The 23,129-nt window shown below is 41.9% G+C and overlaps 1 protein-coding gene and 1 long non-coding RNA gene across 8 annotated transcripts in view; one reads left to right on the plus strand and one right to left on the minus strand.

The window, feature by feature from the left end:
- Positions 1-8,933: 8,933 nt before the first annotated feature.
- Positions 8,934-9,606, minus strand: LOC105484132 (uncharacterized). The gene is made up of 2 exons (XR_988775.2): positions 9,472-9,606; positions 8,934-9,086 (listed from the first exon to the last, which is right to left on the minus strand). It is a non-coding gene; the product is annotated as an uncharacterized lncRNA (long non-coding RNA).
- Positions 9,347-23,129, plus strand: part of LOC105484141 (transmembrane O-mannosyltransferase targeting cadherins 1) — a 286,363-nt gene continuing 272,580 nt past the window's right edge. For 3 of the 7 annotated variants that reach the window (XM_011745485.3, XM_011745500.3, XM_011745527.3), the window contains exon 1: positions 10,357-10,673. In XM_011745485.3, coding sequence (XP_011743787.2) covers positions 10,372-10,673 — 302 coding nt within the window. In that variant the 5' untranslated portion in view covers positions 10,357-10,371. Of the gene's footprint in view, positions 9,820-10,180; positions 10,674-22,581; positions 22,699-23,129 lie in introns of those variants that run through there. The other 4 variants (XM_011745480.3, XM_011745491.3, XM_011745531.3 and 1 more) reach the window with 3 other exon arrangements.

A 23,129-nucleotide genomic window follows, 5' to 3' on the forward strand; every position in this document is an offset into this window, starting at 1 on the left:
AAAAATGCTAAGAATTGGGGTTGGGACATAGTGGACCTCAACACCATTAGTGAGTTGGTGAATTCCTTACAAAATCACTTTCGTAATTCAATACAATGCAAGTAAGTATGACCCATTAAATAGAACACATTAAAACAAAGTATTACTGTACAATATGGAAGAGAAAACACTTAATACTGATGACTGTAATAAATATTTTATGTAGACTAACCAGAATTTTACATTTTCCTCATTATTTGTTCTCTTTTCTAAAACAGCCATCAGTATTGAGCTTCATCATCTACAAACTAGCAATCACGTGTGAGTTCTTGATGTTAACTCCTCAGCTGTTCTCCTGAAGTGACTCTAGGTTTTTGAGGGCTTGCTACTTACTTATATGCTTTTTGGTTGTATTTGTCTGCTTTTGGAACCTTTCCTTGAAACTTTAAATATAAGAAAAAGGAGAGCTTAATATAACATTTTTAAAGGTACCTATTGCTCTTCTTGTATTCTTCTTGAGGGGTAGCTGAGCACTTGTAGCACACATGTAGTATGCATGTGGTAGCATGTAGTATGCCTGTTCATGAATGTTGCACATGTGTTGCATGCATACAGCAGCATGTTCTGGCAAGTTGCATGCATTAGGTAGAACCATGATATTCATGTTGTCTGTGTGCCTACACATGAACACATAGTGTACACATGTAGTATGCATGTTGTATGCAAGTTGCACTCACTTTGTAGAATGTGGCATGCACATATGCAGGTTGTGCACATTTTGTAACATGCGGTATGCAAGTGCACATGATGCATGCATGTTATGTGCAAGTATGCATGTGAATTGCATGCAGAATACATGCTCTGTGCATGTGGCATGCATGTTGTAGGGTGTAGTAGGTTTGTTGCAAGCATGCAGTAAGCATGTTGCACACACGTAGCTTGCATGTTGTAGCATGCAGTGTGCATGTAGGCAGAATGTAGTATGCATGTTAATTGCATATTGTAGCATATAGTGCATGTTACAAGCATGTAGGTTGCATGTCGTGCACTTAGTGTGCATGTATCATGAATGTAGCAAACATGGTGTGCACGTCTCTGCATGTATGGTGTGGCATGCAGCACGCATGTTGAAAAGTGCACCTGTTGCCCCAAGTAATGTGCATGCTGCATGCCCGTTTCAAGCATGTAGCTTGCATGTCTCAATATGCAGTAAGCATGTTAAAAGCATATAGGTCCCATGTGACATGTAGTGTGCATATTGCAAGCATGTAGCTTGCAGGTTGTGGCATGCAGGACCCATACTATACATGTGCAGCATAAAGGCCACACACATACAGAAAACATGCTCTACACGCATGGCAGGCTTGTCACATGCATGTACCTTGTGTGTTTTATTACATAGTGTACATGTTACAAGCATGTAGTGTGCAGGTTGTGGCATGCAGCATGTATGTTACAGACATGCTATAAGAATGTAGTATGCATGCTGCATGCATGTGTCTTGCATGCCGTAGCATGTAGTGTGCAAGTTACAAGCATATAGCTTGCATGTTGTGGCATGCAGTGTGTATTTATTATTAATGTAGCATGCATGCTGTGCAGATGTCACAGCACATAATATGCAGCTGCAAGTATGTTACAAGCATGTTTCAGTGTGTAATGTGCGTGTTGCATGCATACTTCACACATTTTTCAACATGTAGCTTGCATGTGGTGCGTATGTTACAGGCATGTGGGTTGTATGTTGTATCGTGTTGCAAGCATGTAACTTGCATTCAGCATGAAATGCACATGTACTACGTGGATAGCATGCAGACTCAATGCATGCATGCTACATGCCCTACTCATGTGACACACACGTCACACGCATGTGGTTTGCATTTTGTAGCATGCAATATGCATGTAGACTACATGCTCTACTCATATTGCACGCATGTGTCTTCCATTTGCAGCATGTATTACACATGTTCCAGGTGTGTAGCTTGAACCCTGTGGCATATAGCACACTTATTGCATGCATGGCACACAGAGTAGCATACATGTGCTCATCTTGCAGCGTGTAAGGTACATGCTGCATGCATGTTTCTCACATGTTGTAGCATGTGCTATGCATGTTGTGTGCATGCTGTTTGCCCATTGCAGCATGTAATGTTCATGCTGCATGCATGTTTCCCGCATGTTCTGGCATGCACACATGCTGCAAACATGCATGCAAGCTCTGCGCATTATGTGCACATATTGAAAGCATATTGTGGGCACACTGTGCGTGCATTATATGCTTGTGTCATGGATATTTCACGTATACTGCACACATGTCACATGCATGTCAGATGCATGTGGCATCAATGCTGTGCTCATTCACGTGACGTGCATGTAGCTTGCATGTTACAGGCATGCTACAAGCATACAGCATGCAGACATCACACAAGTTCCATGTGTTGCATGTTCCATGCATGTGCCACACATGTGTCATGCATGTAGTCTGCATGCTGCAGAATGCAGTAAGCATGTTATAAGGCTGTAGCAAGAATGTTGCACATATGTAGATTTCATGTTGTAGCATGTAGTGTGCATGTCACAAAAATGTAAGGTGCATGTTGTGGCATGTAGTGTGCATATTCTACGTGTTTAGCATGCAAGCTCCCAGCATGTAGGATGCATGTTCTACACATGTGGCACACACGTAACTTGCATGCTGTGGCGTGTGGCACATTTGTAGAATAGTGTAGTACGCATGTTGTTCATATGTGATTGCATGCTGTGGCATGTAGTTAGCATATTCTATAGGTTGTATGCATGCATCGTGAATGTTTTACAAATGTATGCTTGTGACATGAATGTTGTTTGCAAGTGGTATGCATGTTGTACACATATCTGCATGTGGCATGCAGGTTTTACACATGTACACATATAGTGTGAATGTTGTATGTTTGTAGCATGCATGTTGAACACATGCTGGACACATATAATGTGGAAGTTTGGTGCATGTAACCTACATGTAGTATATATGCATGACATATACATGTAGTGTGCAAATAATGTGGGTGGTGTACATGTAGCATGCATGTGGTATGCATGTTGTATACATGTATGCATGTTGTATACTTGTTGTATATATGTGCCATGTTGATTTGCTGCAATCTTCAACCCATCACCTAGGTTTTAAACAATGCATGCATTAGGTATTTGTCCTAAAGCTATCTCTTCCCTTGACCCCCAACCCCTGACAGACCCCAGTGTGTGATGTTCCCCTCCCTGTGTCCATGTGTTCTCATTGCTCAACTCCCACTTATGAGTGGAAACATGCAATGTTTGGCTTTCTGTTCCTGTGTTAGTCTGCTAACATTGATGGTTTCCAGCTTCATCCATGTCCCTGAAAAAGACATGAACTCATTCTTTTTTATGACTGCATAGTATTCCATGGTGTATATGTGCCACATTTTCTACATCCAGTCTATAATTGATGAGCATTTTGGTTGGTTCCAAGTCTTTGTAAATAGTGCTACAATAAACTTGTTTGTTTGTTTGTTTGTTTGTTTATTGAGATGGAGTCTTGATCTGTCGCCCAGTCTGGAGTGCAGTGGTGTGATCTCAGCTCACTGCAATCTCCACCTCCCAGGTTCAAGTGATTCTCCCGCCTCAGGCTTTCCGAGTAGCAGCTGGGATTACAGGTGTCCACCACCACTCCTGGCTAATTTTTCTATTTTTAGTACAGACGGGGTTTCTCCATGTTGGCCAGGCTGGTCTTGAACTGCTGACCTCAGGTGATCCATTCACTTTGGCCTCCCAAAGTGTTGGGATTATAGGTGTGAGCCATTGTGCCCAGCTGGCAAAACCAATTTAATTACATATATATGCGTGAAAGTTCCCAAAGAATTGTGACCCAAGGAGGCACTTAGAATTGAGGGCTTATACACCCTCTTAGGCTAGACAAAGGAAGAGGGATTCACTTCTGGAGTATCAGGGGAATGTGAGGGCGGGGAGGTGAGGGCAGCACGGGGAGTGAGGAGAGGAAATGTATAGTAAATAAGGGTTGTTTTAGTATGTTTGTTACACAGATAAGCATCCTGTCCAGTGCTAAGAATTGTCTCTGGAGTAGTTTTTGGGGGGGCGTGAGAGGAGATACCTTTAAAAATGGAAATTCATGGCCTGCTTTTAGACAGAAAATGGGGGGACAGAGAGCTAATTGTCTTCACCTCAAAACAATCATGATGCCAAACTGGCATGTTTTGGAGAGGCATATTCTGTTTGTCTTCATACCTTTAGTCTCCAGTTCCCCAGAAGTCAGAACTAATGCTATATGGCTTAAGACTCCCACCATAAACCATAGCATTAGATTGTCCAGTGGCCAAATCTTCTAGGAAAACAGACATGCCTATGAGGCAGGACATTCTAGGCAGGGGGCCTAGAGGTGAACTTCCAATTGCTGAGGCAAAGGTTAGACCTTTATTTCAGTAACGTTCTTTACTGCATAGGTATAATGAGCACACCTCCCCTTACTTGTCACTCAAATTCAAAATTATAATACAAATAATGACCAAGCATATTTCATTTGATAATGTGCTGGAGTGAATGCGCACTGGTTCAAAAAATTAATTCTTACAGTCTTAGGAATTTTGCAAGCCAGTTGTTAAACACAATTTTGTACAAAATTAAGTTATAGAAACCATTTCTACAAATTAGATTTAAATGAGTATAATAAATGCTCAAAACTCATCATGTTTTAATTATTTCACCGTTAATATACTCTTGGTCTTATTTATAGCTGCTGTATCCGTTTGGTGAAAATGTTGTAGAATAACGTGCTGCTGTATATCTCTTCCCATCTCTGTGCTCAGTGAGGCCACATTGGTTGCATGAAATCAAACATGGTGAAAATATCTGCACCATGGCAATCAGCAAATGCTATGAATCAGGATTTAAAATAAAATCTTCTTTGAATTGGAGAACCATCTCTCTGCTCATTCAACAATGACTAGTGCAGTTAAGAGTCTTTTATAGGCCATGACAACATTGGAATAAATGTCTGATACTTTATTTTGAAATATAAAGAACATCTAGAGCTCTTGATTCAGATGGAATAATTTTCTTAAAAAATTTAACTATTCGGCCTGGGTGCAGTGGCTCACGCTGGTAATCCCGGCACTTTGGGAGGCTGAGGCGGGTGGATCACCTGAGGTCAGGAGTTCAAGACCAACATGATGAAACTCCGTCTCTACTAAAACACAAAAATTGGCTGGGTATGGTGGTGGGCACCTGTAATCCCAGCTACTTGGGAGGCTGAGGCAGAAGAATCACTAGAACCTGCGAGGTGGAGGTTGCTGTGAGCTGAGATTGTGCCATTGCACTCCAGCCAGGGCAACAGAGTGAGACTTCATCTCAAAAAAAAAAAAAAAAAAAAAAAAAAAAAAAAATTAAGTCTTCATTCAAATCTGTTTGGTATAAGTCTGACTTTAATTTAAGACATAAATTTATACAATGGCATTTTAGTGCTTCCTCTGACATTTCCTATAAGTTGTAGAGGTTGTATAAAACACTAAAACTAGCTTTTTGATTTATGTATAATTAAAATGTAAAATAAAATGTGTTATTAAAATTACATTCAGATGAAAACAGTGTTCTTTTCTATTATACACAATAATTTCTAAGACTATGGATATTAGCTTTGCAATGTTGCAGCAGTTTTCAAAGCCAGAGATTCCACTCTTTGAAGAATTCTGGTAAATCTTTGATATTGATGTGGTTCAGGACATGCTACTCCAAAATATGACACCTTGACATATTGAATATTTTAAGCCAAAGGAATTCAAGAAATGGCAGGTTCAGGAAGGACTTTCTGATCTTCCCATGAAGCAGGTCATAAGACGCTCATGTGAGAGGTGCCCTTCCTATCTTCCAAGGAGATTGTCCTTATTTCCAAAGCTGCAGTGATTCCCAGATAAATATGAACAAACAGGCCTTGCTAAGGTTCCCCCACTTTACAACTCTTAGTTCATACCCATTTTTATCCTATCATATCTTTCCATGTTTCTTTATTCTTCAGCAAACATAGTTTGAAAACAATCAGGTTTAACTATTTCTTCGGGTCTTCAATTCCTTATGAAGTCTCCTGTGTCAGGTAAAACATATACTAAACGAATTTGTATGCATTTCTCTTGTTAATCTGTCTTTTGTTACAGAGATCAAGCCAGGAACCAAAACAGATAGGAAGAAAAAGGTAGTTTTTCTCTCCTGCAATATGTTTTATTGCAATGTACATAGGTATACTTTAATCTTGTAGTAATATACTGACAAAGTTTATTGCCTGAGTGCCAGAAAATGCAAGGTCACAAATAATTTTTGATACTCTTAAATTGTATTACTGTGCAGGTGACACAGAGAGAGGCTTTAGGGATGGAAGGAAAGACAGTCTCCATGGAGAGCCCCTTTTTCCTCCTGGGGCTGCAGCCACGCTACCACTGTTGCTTCTCCTGTCACCATTGTGGGCCTAGGTCTGGGCACAGCCCACAGCCAGCTTCTTAGAGCACGTGTTGCCTGTTGTACGTGCTCTAAGGAGGCCCATGGGGTGGGGGGTAATTTAAACTTTTTTGTTCTTCTTTCTACTTTTCTGTATTTTCTTCAAGAACAGTAATATTTAAAGAACTAGACAACAAAAATTTATGTTTTAATGTAAACTATATTATCATCTCTTTTGTAAATGGTATTGTCACCTTTGTGATATTGCATTTGGCCATTTATATAGGTTATATTTGAATAGAGGATATCATTAGGCTGAAAACAAGCACAGGGGGCAGTGTTAAAATAAATTATTCAACAATACTTGTTAAAGCATGGTAGAATTTATTCGGGACCATCATGATAGTTATAGGGACCACTGCAATGCGGTCCTTCAGTGGGGAGGAGAGATTGGACTCAACTTCAAATACAGCAAGAACCCCCTACCCTCGATATCTGATCACTCTCTTGCCAAACTGACTTTGTAGTGTTCTTTGCTAAAACTGGATTTTACAAGGAAGTACACTGACAGTGCTAGGAAAAGATTTGGAAAACTAACTAAAGTTTGGTCAAGCAAAGAATTGTTGTCAGCAGTAATCTGAAATTGGTTTTATTACAATATCTTGCCCTTGATTTATTTTTAGTTGTGTCCTAATCTCTTTTAGAAATATGGTCCATCTTAATTTGCATGAGTGACTTAATCTATACGAGCCTCAGAGAGGTACTTCTACAATAATGTAAGTTTTATTATAAATGGCTTTGAGTGGACACAAGGTGTTTTAGGAGGTAGTATTGCTCTAATTATCAATCCTTTAAAAATAATCAGAGGCTAAATAACAAGAATTAAATCTAATTTCCTTTTGGACCCCTTTATTAGCCAAGATGGGTGTTTTCCACTTTTTAACAGAGAAGCAAATGGCTTGATGGGCTGGCATATCAATGTAAACCTCTCTCTGACATCAGTACTTCTATACTTTTCCTACAACACAGAGCAGTGTTGAATCAGAAGGTGATGCGGCTGTGAATAAACTAATTTATTTATTATTATTTCTTTTTTTAGATAGAGTCTTGCATTGTCCCCAGGCAGGAGTGCCATGGTGTGATCTTGGCTCACTGCAACCTCCACCTCCCAGGTTCCAGCGATTCTCCTGCCTCAGTCTCCCAAGTAGCTGGGACTACAGACGTGTGCCACCATGCCCAGGTTATTTTTGTATTTTTAGTAGAGACAGGGTTTCACCATGTTGGCCAGGGTGATCTCGCTCTCCTGACCTGATCTGCCCCCCTCAACCTCCTAAAGTTCTGGGATTACAGGAGTGAGCCATTGTGCCAGGCCCGAAGGAACTAATTTTTTAAAATATTTACTGATTGTTTGTCCTTGAGAAGACTTGAAGCATTTCACTATTTTAAGTCAATCTCAAATTTGTCATCTGAGAGCTAAATAGAATAAAGATGCCACTGAACTTAGAGGAAAGATTATGTAATCAGGAATCCCACTTTGAAGCTTCCTTTATCTCTTCTTTTTATGATCTCTTTGGAGTCTCAGCCCTGAGTCCTGCACTACTCTCCATGGTCATGGAGCACTCTGATACTGTTTCCATCTAAAAAACAAAACAACTCCGAGAAGGGGGTGGCCAGAGGTCTTTCTTGGACAAGGATGACTTAAGGATGATTTGAGGAAGGAAAAAAGACTCTCTCTATAAAAATCTTCTATTAGAGGCCATTTTTTTTTTTTCTTTTTTCTTTTTTGAGGCAGGGCCAGTCTTGAACTCCTGGCCACAAGCAACTCTCCTGCTTTGGCCGCCCAAAGTGCTTGGATTACAGATGCGAGCCGTTGCACCTGGCCTAGAGTCACCCTTTTGGGTTAAGACGTTCTCTCTAGAAAGCCTTTGTTAATTATAAGTAAGGATTGAGACATTGACCTATTACATCAACTATGATTCCAGCAAAGATAACCTCACTATCTCAATCAGCTGTTAACTTAGAAAGCTAGACTTTTATGGTGTTAAACACACACACACACACACACACACACACACACACACACACACACACACGAGCAGCTTTGGGTCTTCCAGTCCTTTACTTAGCACATTGTAGCACAAAGAATCTCCTTAATATGTTTGTATTAAGTTAATAGGCAAGTGAAGAGGAAAGGCTGTAGTGTGTTTTATGGGGAGATAGGGTCAGGTGTGTCTAGATATTAAAGTCTGGATATTAAGGTTACCAAGGGTGAAAGATTTTGATGAAAGAATGAAAACATCCATGTCCAAGATTTCCAGTTTCATTTCTGTCACTAATTTGAAGTCACCAAATAAACAAAGTGAAAATGGGTGAAACGTACTTTGAGTTACAGTAAGTTTATCTTAATTCATTGACTTTTCAACTGCTCAGATGTCTTAAAATTTTTTAAAAAGTAACTTGTTACAGTAAAGAGTCACACAAATACTCATAGCAGAGGAACAATTTCTGGATTTTATTTTTTCAGTCGGTGAGCTTTTTAAGGATCTGGGGAGGATGAGAATAAAAGGGTGACTTCTTATTTTCAGTTTTTCTATTTGGATGTGTCAAATTCCTGGTAATTTCTAACACAGCAATGGAAATTTACAAGGTGCCTGAAAGAACAAATAGAACTTTCAGACCTGGAGAAATTCTAGTAATCATCACTCTGGATACATTATTATAATTAGTATTTTTAAAAAGAAAACAATCTTTCAGAAAGATAGGAAGTTTAGGAACCAAAGCCAGAGGCCCTAATACAAATCTCCCCTCCCATCCCCTCATCCCCACCTTCTTCGCTGCCCTTTACTGAATTAGCAGGAACAGTTCAAACACGCCCACAGCCCAGGAAATAATGAGACCCAAGTGATCCAGTTAGATAGAAAAAGTAGTTTGCTTTTTGCTTGGCATCTCCCAAATTATCTTGAGTTTAAGCTAACAATAAAATAAAAAACGTTTCAGAAGCCAATTCGGCTCCCAGGCCCAAACCAAAACTCGAACCTGGTACTTTTCGTAAGTGCGGGCGAAGAAATGGGCGGTAAGTTAAAGAGCTGGTGGCGCCTCTGAACACACCCGGGCAGGGCCAGCAGGTCCTTGTCCAGGGAGACCCCTTCTGCTGGCTTTGGTGAAGGTGCTCCCTGTCCCCGCGGGTTCCTCCGTAGGAGGCTGGGTCTGCGGGACGCGGCGCCGGGCGGGTGAGAGAAAGCCCGGGCAGAAGAACACTCAGCCGGCGACTGGACGCGAGCACAGGGCGGGTGGAGAGCGTCTCCCCGGGCACCGCTGCTGTCGTCCCGGGTGCTGAAAAGCCGGGAACTTCCCGGGAAGCAGCGGCACTTTTCTCCCTGGAAGGTGGGTGTGGGGGTTCCAGGCTGCGCACCTGCTAAACCCGCCTACTTGCCCCGGGAGGGGTCCGCCAGATGTGCCCCTCCCCAGCCCCGTTCGGGGGAGAAGGATGGGGGCGGGGGCGTGGGGGTGAGCACAGCCCGGCACCGCAAGTGGGACCCCGGGGTGCCCTTCTCCGCAACTCCCGGGCAGCCGCGCGCCGCGAACCCCGCTCCACCTGCACGCGAGGCGGGCCGGGGGCAGAGGGCGCCGGGCTGTGGGGGGAAACGGCCCGCGTCCCGGGATTGGGGGGTGGAGGAGAGAGCGAGCGGGCATGCGCAGTGGGGCGGAGGAGGTGGCGATGGCCGGGGGAGGCGGGGGGACTGCTGTTTATTTGCAGCTGGGCCAACTCGGCGGCGCAGGAGGCGGCGGAGCGCGGGGCGCTCGCGGCGGGTCCAGCTGCCGCAGCACCATGCCCAAGCTCCCCTCCGGGCAGCCGCCGCGCGCCGCCGGGGCCCCGGTAGGGGAGGATGCCAGACGCCCGGGAGAGGCCAGGGCAGCAGCGGCGGCGGCGGCGCGATGGTGCTGACCACCTCTGCCCGAGGCGGCGGCGGGGACCGCGCACCCTCCCGGCGGCAGGGCTGCGGGCTCGCGCCGGCCGGGGCCGCGGCGCTGCTGGCCGGGGCGAGCTGCCTGTGCTACGGCCGCTCCCTGCAGGGCGAGTTCGTGCACGACGACGTGTGGGCGATCGTGAACAACCCCGACGTTCGGCCAGGCGCCCCGCTCCGTTGGAGCATCTTCACCAACGACTTCTGGGGCAAGGGCATGGCCGAGAACACCAGCCACAAGTCCTACCGGCCGCTCTGCGTCCTCACCTTCAAGTGAGTCTCTCACCTCGCGCTAGCCGCGGCTGCCTCCTCTACCCTCCGCCCGTCCCTCGGTCCGGGAGAAGTTGCGGGACTGACTTGGGGGCATTTCATTTTTGCCGCCCTTTCCCTCCACACCTCCCTCCTCTCCAGGATGTGCATGGCACTGTGCTCCGGGATCCAGTGCCCGGCTTATCTGGGCTCTCGGGGCGGTTCGGGAGGCGCCCGCTGGGGAGTTGGGATCGAGTTTTTCAAGTGTCTGCGCTCTCAGCGGGCTTCTCTCTCGAGGCAGTGCTGGGAGCGGGCTGGTGGAACCGCCTCCGCACCCCATCGCCTGCCTGATCGTGACCAAGTGGGACTAGCGCGGACCTAGAGGGTTCCGGAGGGGTGGCGGTGGTGGCTATGCTTCCAAGTTGAGAATTTCTCGTAGGCTGTTGGGCAGCTTTGCAGATGGGAAGTGTATCAGCCTCTTAAGGGTTTCGTTGAGATGAGGCGAGGCGGGAGCCTTGAGCTGACAGGGCTGCGTGGGTTTAGGAGAGGGAGCTGAAGACTCTCCCCAGCCCCTAGCCCCCGCCTTGCACCCTTGGCTGCTCCCCGAGGCTCTCCAATCTGCCAGACCGCTCTGCATCTAGACTTCAGAAGATGCAGAGAGAAGTAACGCAGAGCCTAGGCTTCTCCAGGGACCCTGGGGTCCCAGCCGAAATAGTTTTTCTTTTACAACCTCGGAGTCATGATTCAGCGTTTCTGGTGTGAATAAGTGTAAAGGGAACCGAGAATATGCCAGGTTTTTGTGGGGTGGAGTATTTTCTTTAATTTAAAAAGAAGCCTAGCTTCTGAGGAAAGAAGAGAAGCGCTCATTTGAGGGAAGTGCTATCTTACACAATCAGGAGCTTGACTCAACCCTTTATAATGTGGCTCAGCATTTAAGCTTATTTTAATGCGCCGGTCAAAACCGTTGAAATAATATTCGTGCGCTATTATCGGCGTTTTCAGCCTTTTTCCAACGGGTGTAATAGGAACCCGTGTTTATGGTAATGATTATTTGAGACGGGGTTGGCAGCTTGAAAGGCCTGCTCTGGCTGAGAGGCTTAGGCCTCTTGACAGGTGTCTCTGATGACTTAGAAAAGGAAACCATAGCAATCGGCAACAATTCATGGGTTTTTGACTTACGCCTTCCACTGAAAGTTTAATGTTTTTAAGGAGAGTGAGAAAATTACATATTTGACTTTGAAGATAATATGTTATAGACATTTGTCCTCTTAGAAAGTTGTTCTGGTTTTCTGCTCAAAGATCACCTCGGCTAACCTCGTTATTCAGTTTCCCAGATGTTTCTTAAAATCTCCTTGGGACGAATATAAATGTTTCACTTCCAGATTGACCTGCTTTTTCATTTATTACCGTCAGGGTTGTTGGTTAATTTAAGGTGTGTAAATTCACAGCATGAGATGCGCTTGCTGTCTTTGTAACAGCCATGGAGATCATCCTGGTCAAAAGTCTGAGTGTTTTTCAATTAAAAAGGGCAGAGTCAAATGCCTGTACCTACTTGCTGGAGAGTAGGGAAGGGGGTTTTCAGTTCTTGACTTTCTAGAAGGTTTTCTTCTTTTTTCTCTGTCTTTTCTCTTTTTTTCTTTTTTGAGATGGGATCTCACTCTGTCCTCCAGCCTGGAGTGCAGTGGCACGATTATTCCTCACTGGAGCCTGAAACTCCTGCACACAAGCAATTCTCCTGCCTCAGTCTCCCAAGTAGCTGGAACTACTGGCACATACCGTGCACCCAGATATATTTTTAAATTTTTTTTTGTAGATATGGGATCTTCCTGTGTTGTGTAGGCCGTGTTGAACTCCTTGGCTAAGCGATCTTTAAGCCTCAGCCTCCCAATGTGCTGGGCTTGTAGGCATGAGCCATTGCACCTCACCTAAAATGTTTTATTTTTCTTCATAATGGAGACAGCAGAAGGGAGGGGTGGAGGGAGTAGACAAAGAAGTAAGACCATTGATTAAGAGGAAGATTAGCTAGGGGCTGACAGAACAAGGGCAAAGGAGAGTTGGGGGGTTTAGGAGGAAGAGAGCTGAGGGACTCTTGCGGTAATCATTGATTGTAACAAGCAGCTTGGTATCTAAGAGGCATAGCTTGCTGTATATTATATGCCACTGCCTGTGAAAGATACACTTGTTTTTTGAGAAGATTGAGTTGCAAATCTAGAGGAGCAACACAGCACTAATTGGAAAGAGATAACTGCCTCTTCAGAAAGAGAATGTTAAGTAGTCTTTCTGTGCTCACATGCATTGATTTAAATAAGACTGGACAGCTTTCTTTATAGTCACCTAAGGTGAAACTGCATCTTCTAGTGTGATAGCATGAAGCTGGAGGACATCAATGACTTTAGACCCACACAACTCTACAGGATGGTACAAAGAAGGACAGAAAGCCACATTTATTAACTATTCACTATGAACCAAGCATTGGCCTAGATACTTCACATAGATTGTATCTTTATGATTTTCATTTTAGATAATTAGTGAAAACACAATTCAAAGGGCCCATTAAATCTGTGCAAACAATTTTAACTGTATCTTAAATTATGCTTGAGCAAAAACTTTGAGATTTCAAACCCCTTTAAAAAAATTTTTTAAAATATAATTGTACATTCCCATGCAGTTTTGAGTAATAATATAGAAATTCCTTATACTCTATCCATTTCCCCCAATGGTAACATCCTGCATTATGATGGCATAATATTACAACCAGGAAATTGATATTGATGCAATCTACAGCATTTAGTCAGATTTCACCCATTTTATATGTACTTCTTTTTTTTTTTAATTTTACTGTGTATTTAGTTCTATACAGCTTTATCATATGTGTAGATTTCAGAGAGTACCACCACAGTCAAGATATAGAACAGTTCTATCCCAAGGATCCTTGGTACTTCTTTATCGCAGTCATGGACACCTAATCTTTAACAACTGCCTAATCTATAATCCCCTCACCCAAATCCATAACAACCATGAATCTCTTCTCCATTTTTATCATTTTGTCATTTTAATACTGTTGTATAAATGGAGTCACGTAGTATGTAACCTATTGAGATTGGCTTTTTTCACTCAGCATGTCTCTGGATCTTCAGGCTGTTGCATGTATCCATAGTTTGTTCCTTTTTATTACTGAGTTGTATTCCATTGTATAGATATACCACAGTTTGTATAACTGTTCACCTGTTGCGGACATCTGGGTTGTTTCCAACTTTTGGCTAATACAAATAAAGCTGCTATACAAATCCACGTACCCATTTCCTCATTTCAAATTTTAGCTCATTTCTTATTTGAAAAAATATATAATTAGTATCTTTACTACTTCAGCAAGCACTTTTATCATTTATTAGTACACTAGCAAGCACCTTTATAGCAAAAAGTATTATGCATCTATAAATTGCATTTATTCTTAAGGAAATCTCTAGCTCTCAGTATGTGTGACATACATTCAGTGAATCAAAAATCAACTTATGTTTTAATAAAAATATATAAACATAAATTTTTATTTCTCTGGGATAAATGCTCAGTAGTCCAATTGCTGGGTCATGTGATGGCTGCATGTTTATATGCTTTATGTGAAGTTGCCACACTGTTTTCCAGATGTTCCTACCAGCAGTGTCTGAGTAATCCAGTTTCTGTGCATCTCCGCCAGCGCTTTGTATTGTTGCTGTTTTTTACTGTAGCCATTCTGATAGACATGTAATGACATCACACCTCTATATGTACCTCATTAATTTACCATTCCCTAATGGGTGAAGTTATTAAACATCTGATATTAAACCAAAGAGTGTGGTAAATGTGCCTTTGTATCTTTTGTCTATTTGTAGGTTTTGTTTTTTTTTTTAATGTTGAGTATTGAAGTTCTTTATATATTCTAGATACATGTACTTTGTCGAGTATGTGATTGCTAAATATTTTCTCCCACTCTGTAGCTTGTCTTTTTGTTCTCCTCACAGGACCTTTCCCAGTGCAGAACTCCAAACATATTTTTATTAAAACATAAGTTGATTTTTGATTCACTGAATGTATGTCACACATACTGAGAGCTAGAAATTTCCTTAAGAATAAATGCAATTTATAGATGCATAATACTTTTTGCTATAAAGGTGCTTGCTTGTGTACTAATAAATGATAAAAGTGCTTGCTCAGGTAGTAAAGATACTAATTATATATTTTTTCAAATAAGAAATGAGCTAAAATTTGAAATGAGGAAATGGGTTACAGAACATCTACTTTGAACAGTTTTGAGGGGATGGGACAGTGGAATATGAAAGCAGCTTACCAAGATATGGTGGCTTTGCACTATGTCACTTTCGCTAAGTTGAGACTAGGTTTCTTAGAATTGCCTTTGCAAGATGATCTGGGTTAGGACTGACCATAAGAAAAATTTCTGCAAGATTTGGAAGATGAAAGTGAAGTGGCTGAGATCACATTCAGAAGGTTGGCATAGGTTTTGTTGCTGCCAGGCCTCGTGCAGTTTGTCACAGAAATGTTGGTGAACGTGCTGTTCATTTGCAGAAGCACCCAGGCCCTCAGCTCCTCCAGTGCTCTCCAGATCTCCTCGTTCAGCTACTTGGAATCATGGTGCAGGTATGTATGCAGTTCTGCAGGGAAGAGTGCCAGTCTTTTTGCAAGCCTCTTGCATTATTAAAGTTGGAACCTTAAAGGCAGTGGGAAACAGACATGTATTTTAGTTCATTCTTGTGGATTCCATTTTGCCCTTGCTTCACCCTACTTCAAGTCCATTCACCCTCTCTTCCAGAATGGCCCTGCCGCCCTGCCGGCTTTCAACTTGGGTTATAGACACAGAAGCATCACACTTACATAGGCATCTAACCAGCCCCAGCAATTGTAAAAGGTCAGATCCCCATAGTACATCCCTTCTTCTGAATCACTCATGGTGGCTCTGCTTTTCTAGTGAAACCCTAACTGATACAAATGACCATCTCTTTGTGTTCCTTGAAGTGAGTTTAGATTATAATAAATTTCTGTTTCCAATCAAATCTCAGATTCCGTCTTTTCATAAGATCATGCCCAAGGGTATGCAGGAATATTTTTGGACCATAGTGGTACAGAATCAAAACATTTGTGACTCTGTAACAGTAACTTTTTTTTTTTTTTTTTTTTTTTTTTGCTTCTTTATCCTTCCCTGGCCATGTCTTGTTTGTAAGCCTGAAATCAAGAGAAATGTATTAAGCTACTCTGTAGACAGTGAATTGACACAGAACCAAACTCTATGATATACATAATACCTCCCTTGAAAAATGGTCCTGAATGGTTTCAAATAAACTTAGCTTTTTAATTTTATACCCCCCTTCTCTTGGGAAGAAGATACTGCTGAATTGTTCACAGTGCCATTCCATTCAGTAAGCAAGTGGAAGTCTGCTTCAATAAGCAAGAACCAATGATTTTTCAATGTTAAAGATGGGGAAACTCAGCAAATTAAAGAACTTTAAACTCCTGATTCTCTCCCTGTGTGTTTAGCCTATTAGATTATATTCGCTATAATGTTTTATTTTATTAAGAGCTTCTGATGGTAATATAAACCATAAGAGTGAAAGTGGGTGGTTTAAAATGTCAGAGCTAAAAAATAGACTATCATAATATGTGCAGCTGTAGGAATTTGCAGCATTTTAATGTTTGATCTTGAAAGGTTTTTGCAGCAGTTTGCATCTTTTAGTTACAAATAGCATACCAACCATGAAAATAAGCACTAACTAACCTCCATGCCCACAACCTTAAAGAAATGGTGATATGTTTCTTTTGGTTCTATTCCTTTTCATTTGACTTCTGTGGAATTTCATTTTGACACAGCCTGTTGCTACAAGGCTGATAAGTTTGTTTTCTAAGTCTATCATAGGTGACAAGTAAAGATTCTCTACGATGTTTGACTAGATTGTCTAGGATGTTCAGTGACAGAAATACCAAGGGCAAATGTGATTGGAGGCAAGAAAAATTTTATAAAGAAAAATAAAAAACTGCCTTTGAAAATTTTATGCCACTGTAAGGTTATCTTGGAAGCTCCAAGAGGAGGAGGTTGTGATTATAATCTAGTAGGATATGCTTTAGACTACAGTCTGGTAGTGTAGGAGGGATGGAAAGTGAGAGGAATGTATTTTTGGACTCATGAGAGTTTTTATAGGTGAGTCCCTGAATGAAGGCTTGGAAGTCACCTTCCAAAGCAGTCTATTATTACCAACCAGTGTCTTTTCTGTCTGTCTTTGGAGCTGCATTCATATTTTTCCTAACTTTGAGTATGTCATCAACTCAAAGAGGGGGGTAAGGAGGCCGGGCGCAGTGGCTCCTGCCTGTAATTCCAGCACTTTGGGAGATTGAGGTGGGTGGATCACTAGGTCAAGAGACCAAAACTATCCTGGCCAACATGGTGAAACCCCATCTCTACTAAAAAAACAAAAAGTAGCTGGGTGTGGTGGGGCACGCACCTGTAGTCCCAGCTACTTGGGAGGCTGAGACAGAAGAATTGCTTGAACCTGGGAGGCAGAGGTTGTAGTGAGCTGAGATCGCACCACTGCGCTCCAGCCTGGAAACAGAATGAGACTCCGTTAAAACAAAAAAGAAGGAAAAAAAAAAAAAAAAAAAAGAGGGGTAAGGAATGCCTGATCATGCCCACATAATGGCAATGTTTCTTTCCCAAATAATAAGATATAGTCTCTGTACTATGAAGTCCTCTTTGATCTGAACCCTGGCTACCTCTTTGACGCCTATTCTACCAATCTCAACCTCATTCTCTGCACCAGCATTCCAGAACCCTTGTTCTGATCTGTGCAGGGCTTGTGTGCTCACCATCTTTGGTTTCTGCTTAAATGTCACTTCATCCCAGAGGCCTTCCCTGGTGGCCAGGTGATCTAAAGTAGCAAACACTCCTCTGTGTTTTACCCTTATTTCCTTACCCTGCTTTGCCTTAGTATCCCCCTAAATGATGCTATCTAGCATCATTTTTATTGACTTTTACCTCCCCTCACTACAGTGTAAGTTCAATGAGGTTTATCTCTAGCACCTAGAACTAAGACTGGCTTGCAAAGTAGGGACTCAAGAATTATCATTGAAAGATGGAATACTATTTGTCAGTTAAAAATAAATTAGTTTTTTAAAGAATGAATAAATCCTTTTTGTGAATGCTCGAATTTTTCAGGTAAATACTAAGGTAAGGCTACATGATCATAATGTAGAGAAAAGTTTGTTTGGTTTACTTTTTCACTAATTTACCTTTGTTCTTTCTCTCTCAAAGAGAAAAGTGGAGGCAGACTAGGAATTTCCTCAGATATATACAGAGAATACCAGTAGGTTCCTTTTACTGAGAGATTCTGAAAGGGATGACTTTGAATTTCTATTGTAACTTGCTGGGACTGTAACTCTATGTAGACAATGAGGATCTGTAGCATTTTTGGATCTCACTCTTCTTAGGTGGCAGATTGCAGCACAAATGGTTGGTGGATGCTTGCTGCAAAGTTCAAGGCGAGAAACAGCAGCTGTGCCTTCAAAACCCAGAATTATAGGAGGTTCTCACTACACTCCGATCTCAGGGTCCTAAGATTCATCCATGCCTGTGCTTTCTGTGAGGAATGGCCTTGTTGGATCAAAGGGAGTACAAGAACTTGAAAATATTTTATCAGAGAAACTAACATGACAGTGAATTTTTCTGATCTTCATGCTGGATTCTTGGGAGGAAGCTTCTGATCCCTTGGAATTTCCCAAGTGAGAGGAGTTTCCTTATCGTTCATGATGGACTCCTGGGATCACACCTGTTTATGCTAAGGAGGAGCTGACTCATGGTGGGCTCCTAGATGGTTACAGGATGAGGGCTGGCTGTGGTGTAAAGACCAATTATATGATTAGAGGGTTGGGACTGTGAGGCATGTGATATCACTCCTATATCCCAACCTCCTAGGAGGGAAGAGGGACTGAAAATTGAATTGTTACGTGGTCAGTGATTCAATCAATCATGCCTACATACTGGAACCCCCAATAAAAACTCTGGACACTGAAGTTTGCTTGAACTTCACTGGTAGGTAATCATACCTTGATGTTCTGGGAGGGTGAAGCATCCTGTAGAAACAGAACATTTATGCTCAGGACCCTCCTGGACCTTGACCCATAGATTTCTCCCTTTGATTGGTCCTGACTTGTAACCTTTATAAGAAAACTATAACCATAAGTATAGGGGTTTCTCACTTTCTGTGAGTTGTTCTAATGTATGATCAAACCTAAGAGAGTTGTGGGAGGCCCTGATTATGTAGTCAGTTAGTCAGAAGTACCAGTAGCTCGAGGAACTTGTGGCTGATTTCTGAAGTGTGAGGAGTTTTGTGGATGACTTTTCCCTCAACTGGGAGTCTGTGTTAATTTTGGGAAGTTGAAGTCAGAACTGCATTACACCCAGGCACTCCACCAAACACCAAACACACATTTTTTTAAAAAAATGCTAAAAGTTGACAGCTCAGTTAAAACTAAAATATTTGGCCTTCGTCTGTCCTAATTTTTATTATTTGCTGACTGTCTTTCTGAGGATTTTCTTCTGGGACTTGCTACCTTCCAGATATATTTACTGATCTTCCTGCCTTCAGTTTTCTTACCCTTTCTTTTGTACAGTTATTACTCTAATAACTGTATTATTACTCTAGTACTAATATAACAGTGACAGTAACCTCCATTCCCATGGGGCAGCTTTCCCATGTGGCAGATTCCTCATAGCCAGATAAGGATGTGATGCATTGAACTCAAATGAAAGCCATGAATTTTGCCTTGGCTGCAGAGTGTCAATCTCCCCTCTGGACTGTTGTTTGCATTGGTGCCTGGGAACTACATCGTTTTGTACTTCAGATATATTAAGCAATGATGATTTGCTGATTTATTCCTGGTTCTGAAGGGAATGCAGAAGAAGAGCAACTAAAATGATTGAGGGCCAAGGGGATTTGCCTTAGAGGAAAAATGAGAAGAACCAGATGTTGTTATTTATTGGTTGAATGATCTAAGAAGACTATGGAAACCTCTCATAAGCATTTGAGATCTGTAATGATGGTGAGAGGTTGGGAAAAAGAAAGATGAACAGTAATAGAGGAAGACAGGAGAATGTGCTGTGTGCTTTGTACTGGGCTGTGGAAACCCATGCGGAAAGTGTTGGAGAACCCATCACTGGAGACACCAGAAACAGATAATAAAGGGGTACTTTTAATTTTTTATTTTCCCTGGTTTGTATTTCTTTGGAAAAGAATACTGTGAAAAATCTGTGCTTTTCTGGAAAGCTGGGCAATCCTAGCAGCCTTTCCTTAAGCTTTGAGACCTGTCTCTCACTGTTCTGAGTTATCACCTGACTTTGAACCACTTGGTTTGCTTGGGGCAGATCTCTGGGCCCTAATTTAGATCTACTGCCTTGGAATACCTTGGGATGGGATCAGAGAATCAACAATTGTAGCTACCACACCAGATGATTAAGATGCTTGAGAACCACTGGGACTCATGGGGGCCCATGTTTAATGAGGTTGAGATGCCAAAATCTCCCTGGCATAATGTAGAGAAAGGAACGCAAAGGCTCATTGAGATAGGAATGCCGGCATGCGTTCATCACATGCAAACTGCACACACACCCTCTCATGCCTCCATTGTACTCCCAGCTAGGGCCAGATGACTTTCCCTTTTCTGAGGCATTGAGAATTACATTGGTGAAGGAGCACCTGCAACTTCGAGAAGCTCTTTGGTGGATCTCTTCTGTAGGCCAGGTGTGATGTAGGAGATGCTGCCATTGAGGTGAACTTTCTGAATTCATGGGGTGTTGGGATCCTGGAGTACCAAAGACCAAGTGGCAGAACTTAGCTGCCAAAGACAAGGTGAGTGCCTTGATCATGATGGGCCTCTGGGACACAGTGATAATCAGAATGTTTTGACCTGCAACAATCATTGGTGGTGGCCAATTAATCATGTTGTCCCTAGGAATGAAGTAGATGGGCAGCCCTCTAAAATTTTGCTAAAATTTATTCCAGAAAAACTCCGGGTTCAGGGCCAGGAATCAGGCTTGGGTCACCACATGGAGAGTCATGATGTCTTACCCAGTTTACAGACCTATGCCAGTTCCTTGAGGTAGAGCCATTTGATTGACACGGAGTTGGGGTTCTTTTGAGGAAGACTCTAGTATATTCCCTACTGTGTGTCTCTATTTCACAAATACAGACTGTTACTGTTTTGTTTTGTTTAGTTTTGTTTTTTTCCTAAACCAGAGCTATTGTCAAAGAAGAAACTTAAGAGACAGTGATGGGGTTTATCTTAAGCTCCAGGCTGTGTGAGTGAGGAGGCAGAGGGCAGCCAACAGCTCTTTCTTCTCCCTTTCTCTCCACCCCACAACCCCTTTGGTGCCAGATTGTGTGACCCTATGCCCTTTCCTGGGAAGGGATATGGCAGTGCTGCAAACTAGCTTATCTGAGAACTCATGGCCTTACCTTTCTGGGAAGTTTTACAGAAAGGCAGAGGGAGTTCAGATGGAGAAGGGGTGATTTGGATTCATATTTACCAAACTCTGGAAGGTTTTCATATAGTGAGCGATGGCTATTAAGATTATTTCAGAAAAAAAAATTATTTTATTTCCTACTGCTTGGCTTAGTTTTAAATGAAGAATGAAGGCTACACCAAATAAAGTTAGAGATTCTTAAAGTCAAAGGGAAAGGTGATCTTTTCCAACTGCAACTTAATGTAAGCTCAGTAAATTTTCATTTAGAATCTGTTGTGTGCTGAGTGAGATGATACAATGACAAAAAGAAATTAGTTTCCTATAGTGTATGAAAAATGTTTGAGGAATATAGTTAATGAGTTTTTTTAAAAAATTGGTTAAGTACTTTCATAGGGGTACATTCAGGGTGATATAGATCCTGAGATGTTCTTTTTAGATGGTATTTCTTGTGAGTTGTCATTATACTTCTTTGTGGACATTTCTGATTATCCAAGCACCTGATATAATTTTAGATGTTTAAATGTGTACTAGCTTCAGTGTTACTTCCTACTTTGAGCTGAAGCCTGCTTCTCAGTACTTTGCATATAAAAAGTTGAAAATCGAAATGCTAAAGGGTCAGGCTGATCTTAGAGTGAGTGAAGTGAGCTGGATGTGAGGTTATGTTGTAATACTTTGCATTTTAGGCACATGGGAATATTCTCCTCTTCCAGAAATATGCTTTCTTCCATTTTTCTTCAAGGAGTCATTTTGACTGTCTTATTGCCCACGTGTGATAGTCATGTAGGCTCAAGAAATATTTCACTTTCGTCTTTACTGTACAAAAAAAAATTGTGCGTGTAATGATAAATGAATGCCTTCAGGTTAGAAATATGATAGGAATTGGTAGAGACTACAGCAAATTGTGCGCCCTTGTCCTCTCGAGATGGGCACACAGATATTTCCATGCAGCCATGTAGGCCCAGAGTTGTCAGGTCTTCTAGTATTTTAAGATAAGCTGGAAATTTTTATATGAAGCCACTTGTTTTTAAAACCCTGGTAAATAAAAAAGAGGTATGAAAGTAAAACAGAACAACCTGCAGGCTAAACCTAGCCTTTGTGAAGCCAGTTTGCAACATCTTTATTGGATTGTAGTTTCCCCTTAGGGAGCTACTTAGAATAAGTGCATTCCTTTAGTATTGCTTTTCATTCATTCATTCATTCATGTTTATTCATTCATCCAAATGCTTAATGTGTGATAATCATGATTGAAGCATTGTGCTAGACACTGTGGATATAGCCATAAATATGGCAAATACCTTTTCCCCTGGAGAATTTGGCATCATTTCTGTCATCTTTCTCTAGGCTGAGCATCTTCCATTTCCTCAAAGCTACATTCAAGAGGCATCATTTCTGAGGGTCTTCCCTACCCCCTTAGCATCCCGAAGTTCTCCTGTGAAGGTGCTCTGTGTTTAAAAAGCACTCTGATGGTCTGCTGCCCCACATTGGATACCACCTATGTTGCCTCTCCCATCCTCAGGTAGAATACCTCCCTCTTCCCCATCTCTGCACCTGGTAAGTTCTTCCACTGCCAGAATTCTTTAACATTGAATTAGCTGTTTAATTACCTTGCCTGCCCCTACTCTGCTATTAACTCTTTGGGAACAGATGCCACATCTTACTTCTCTTTGTATCTCTGGGCCCTGAATCATATCTGACATGTAGTATGTACTTAATAAATACCTAATTGTGTGAATTGAAATGAAAAATTATTTGACTTGTGCAGTTCCCTGTCTGTCTGGTTTGGTCTGTTTTGATAACCGACACACGTTAACTCTGTGTTGAAGGCAAATAAAAGCCCCAGAGCAGTAACCTATGTACGGTTTAATCTAGATTGCAAGTATTTTGTTCTTTTATATCCCCATGTGAGCCTTTACTCTTACCATTGTTCTGTCTAATCCTGTTAGAGTTAGTTAACAATTTCAGCCATTTAAACTCTTTGTGAA

The sequence above is a fragment of the Macaca nemestrina genome, chromosome 10 (assembly GCF_043159975.1).
Source record: "Macaca nemestrina isolate mMacNem1 chromosome 10, mMacNem.hap1, whole genome shotgun sequence".
In the NCBI taxonomy this organism is placed as follows: Eukaryota; Metazoa; Chordata; class Mammalia; order Primates; family Cercopithecidae; genus Macaca; species Macaca nemestrina.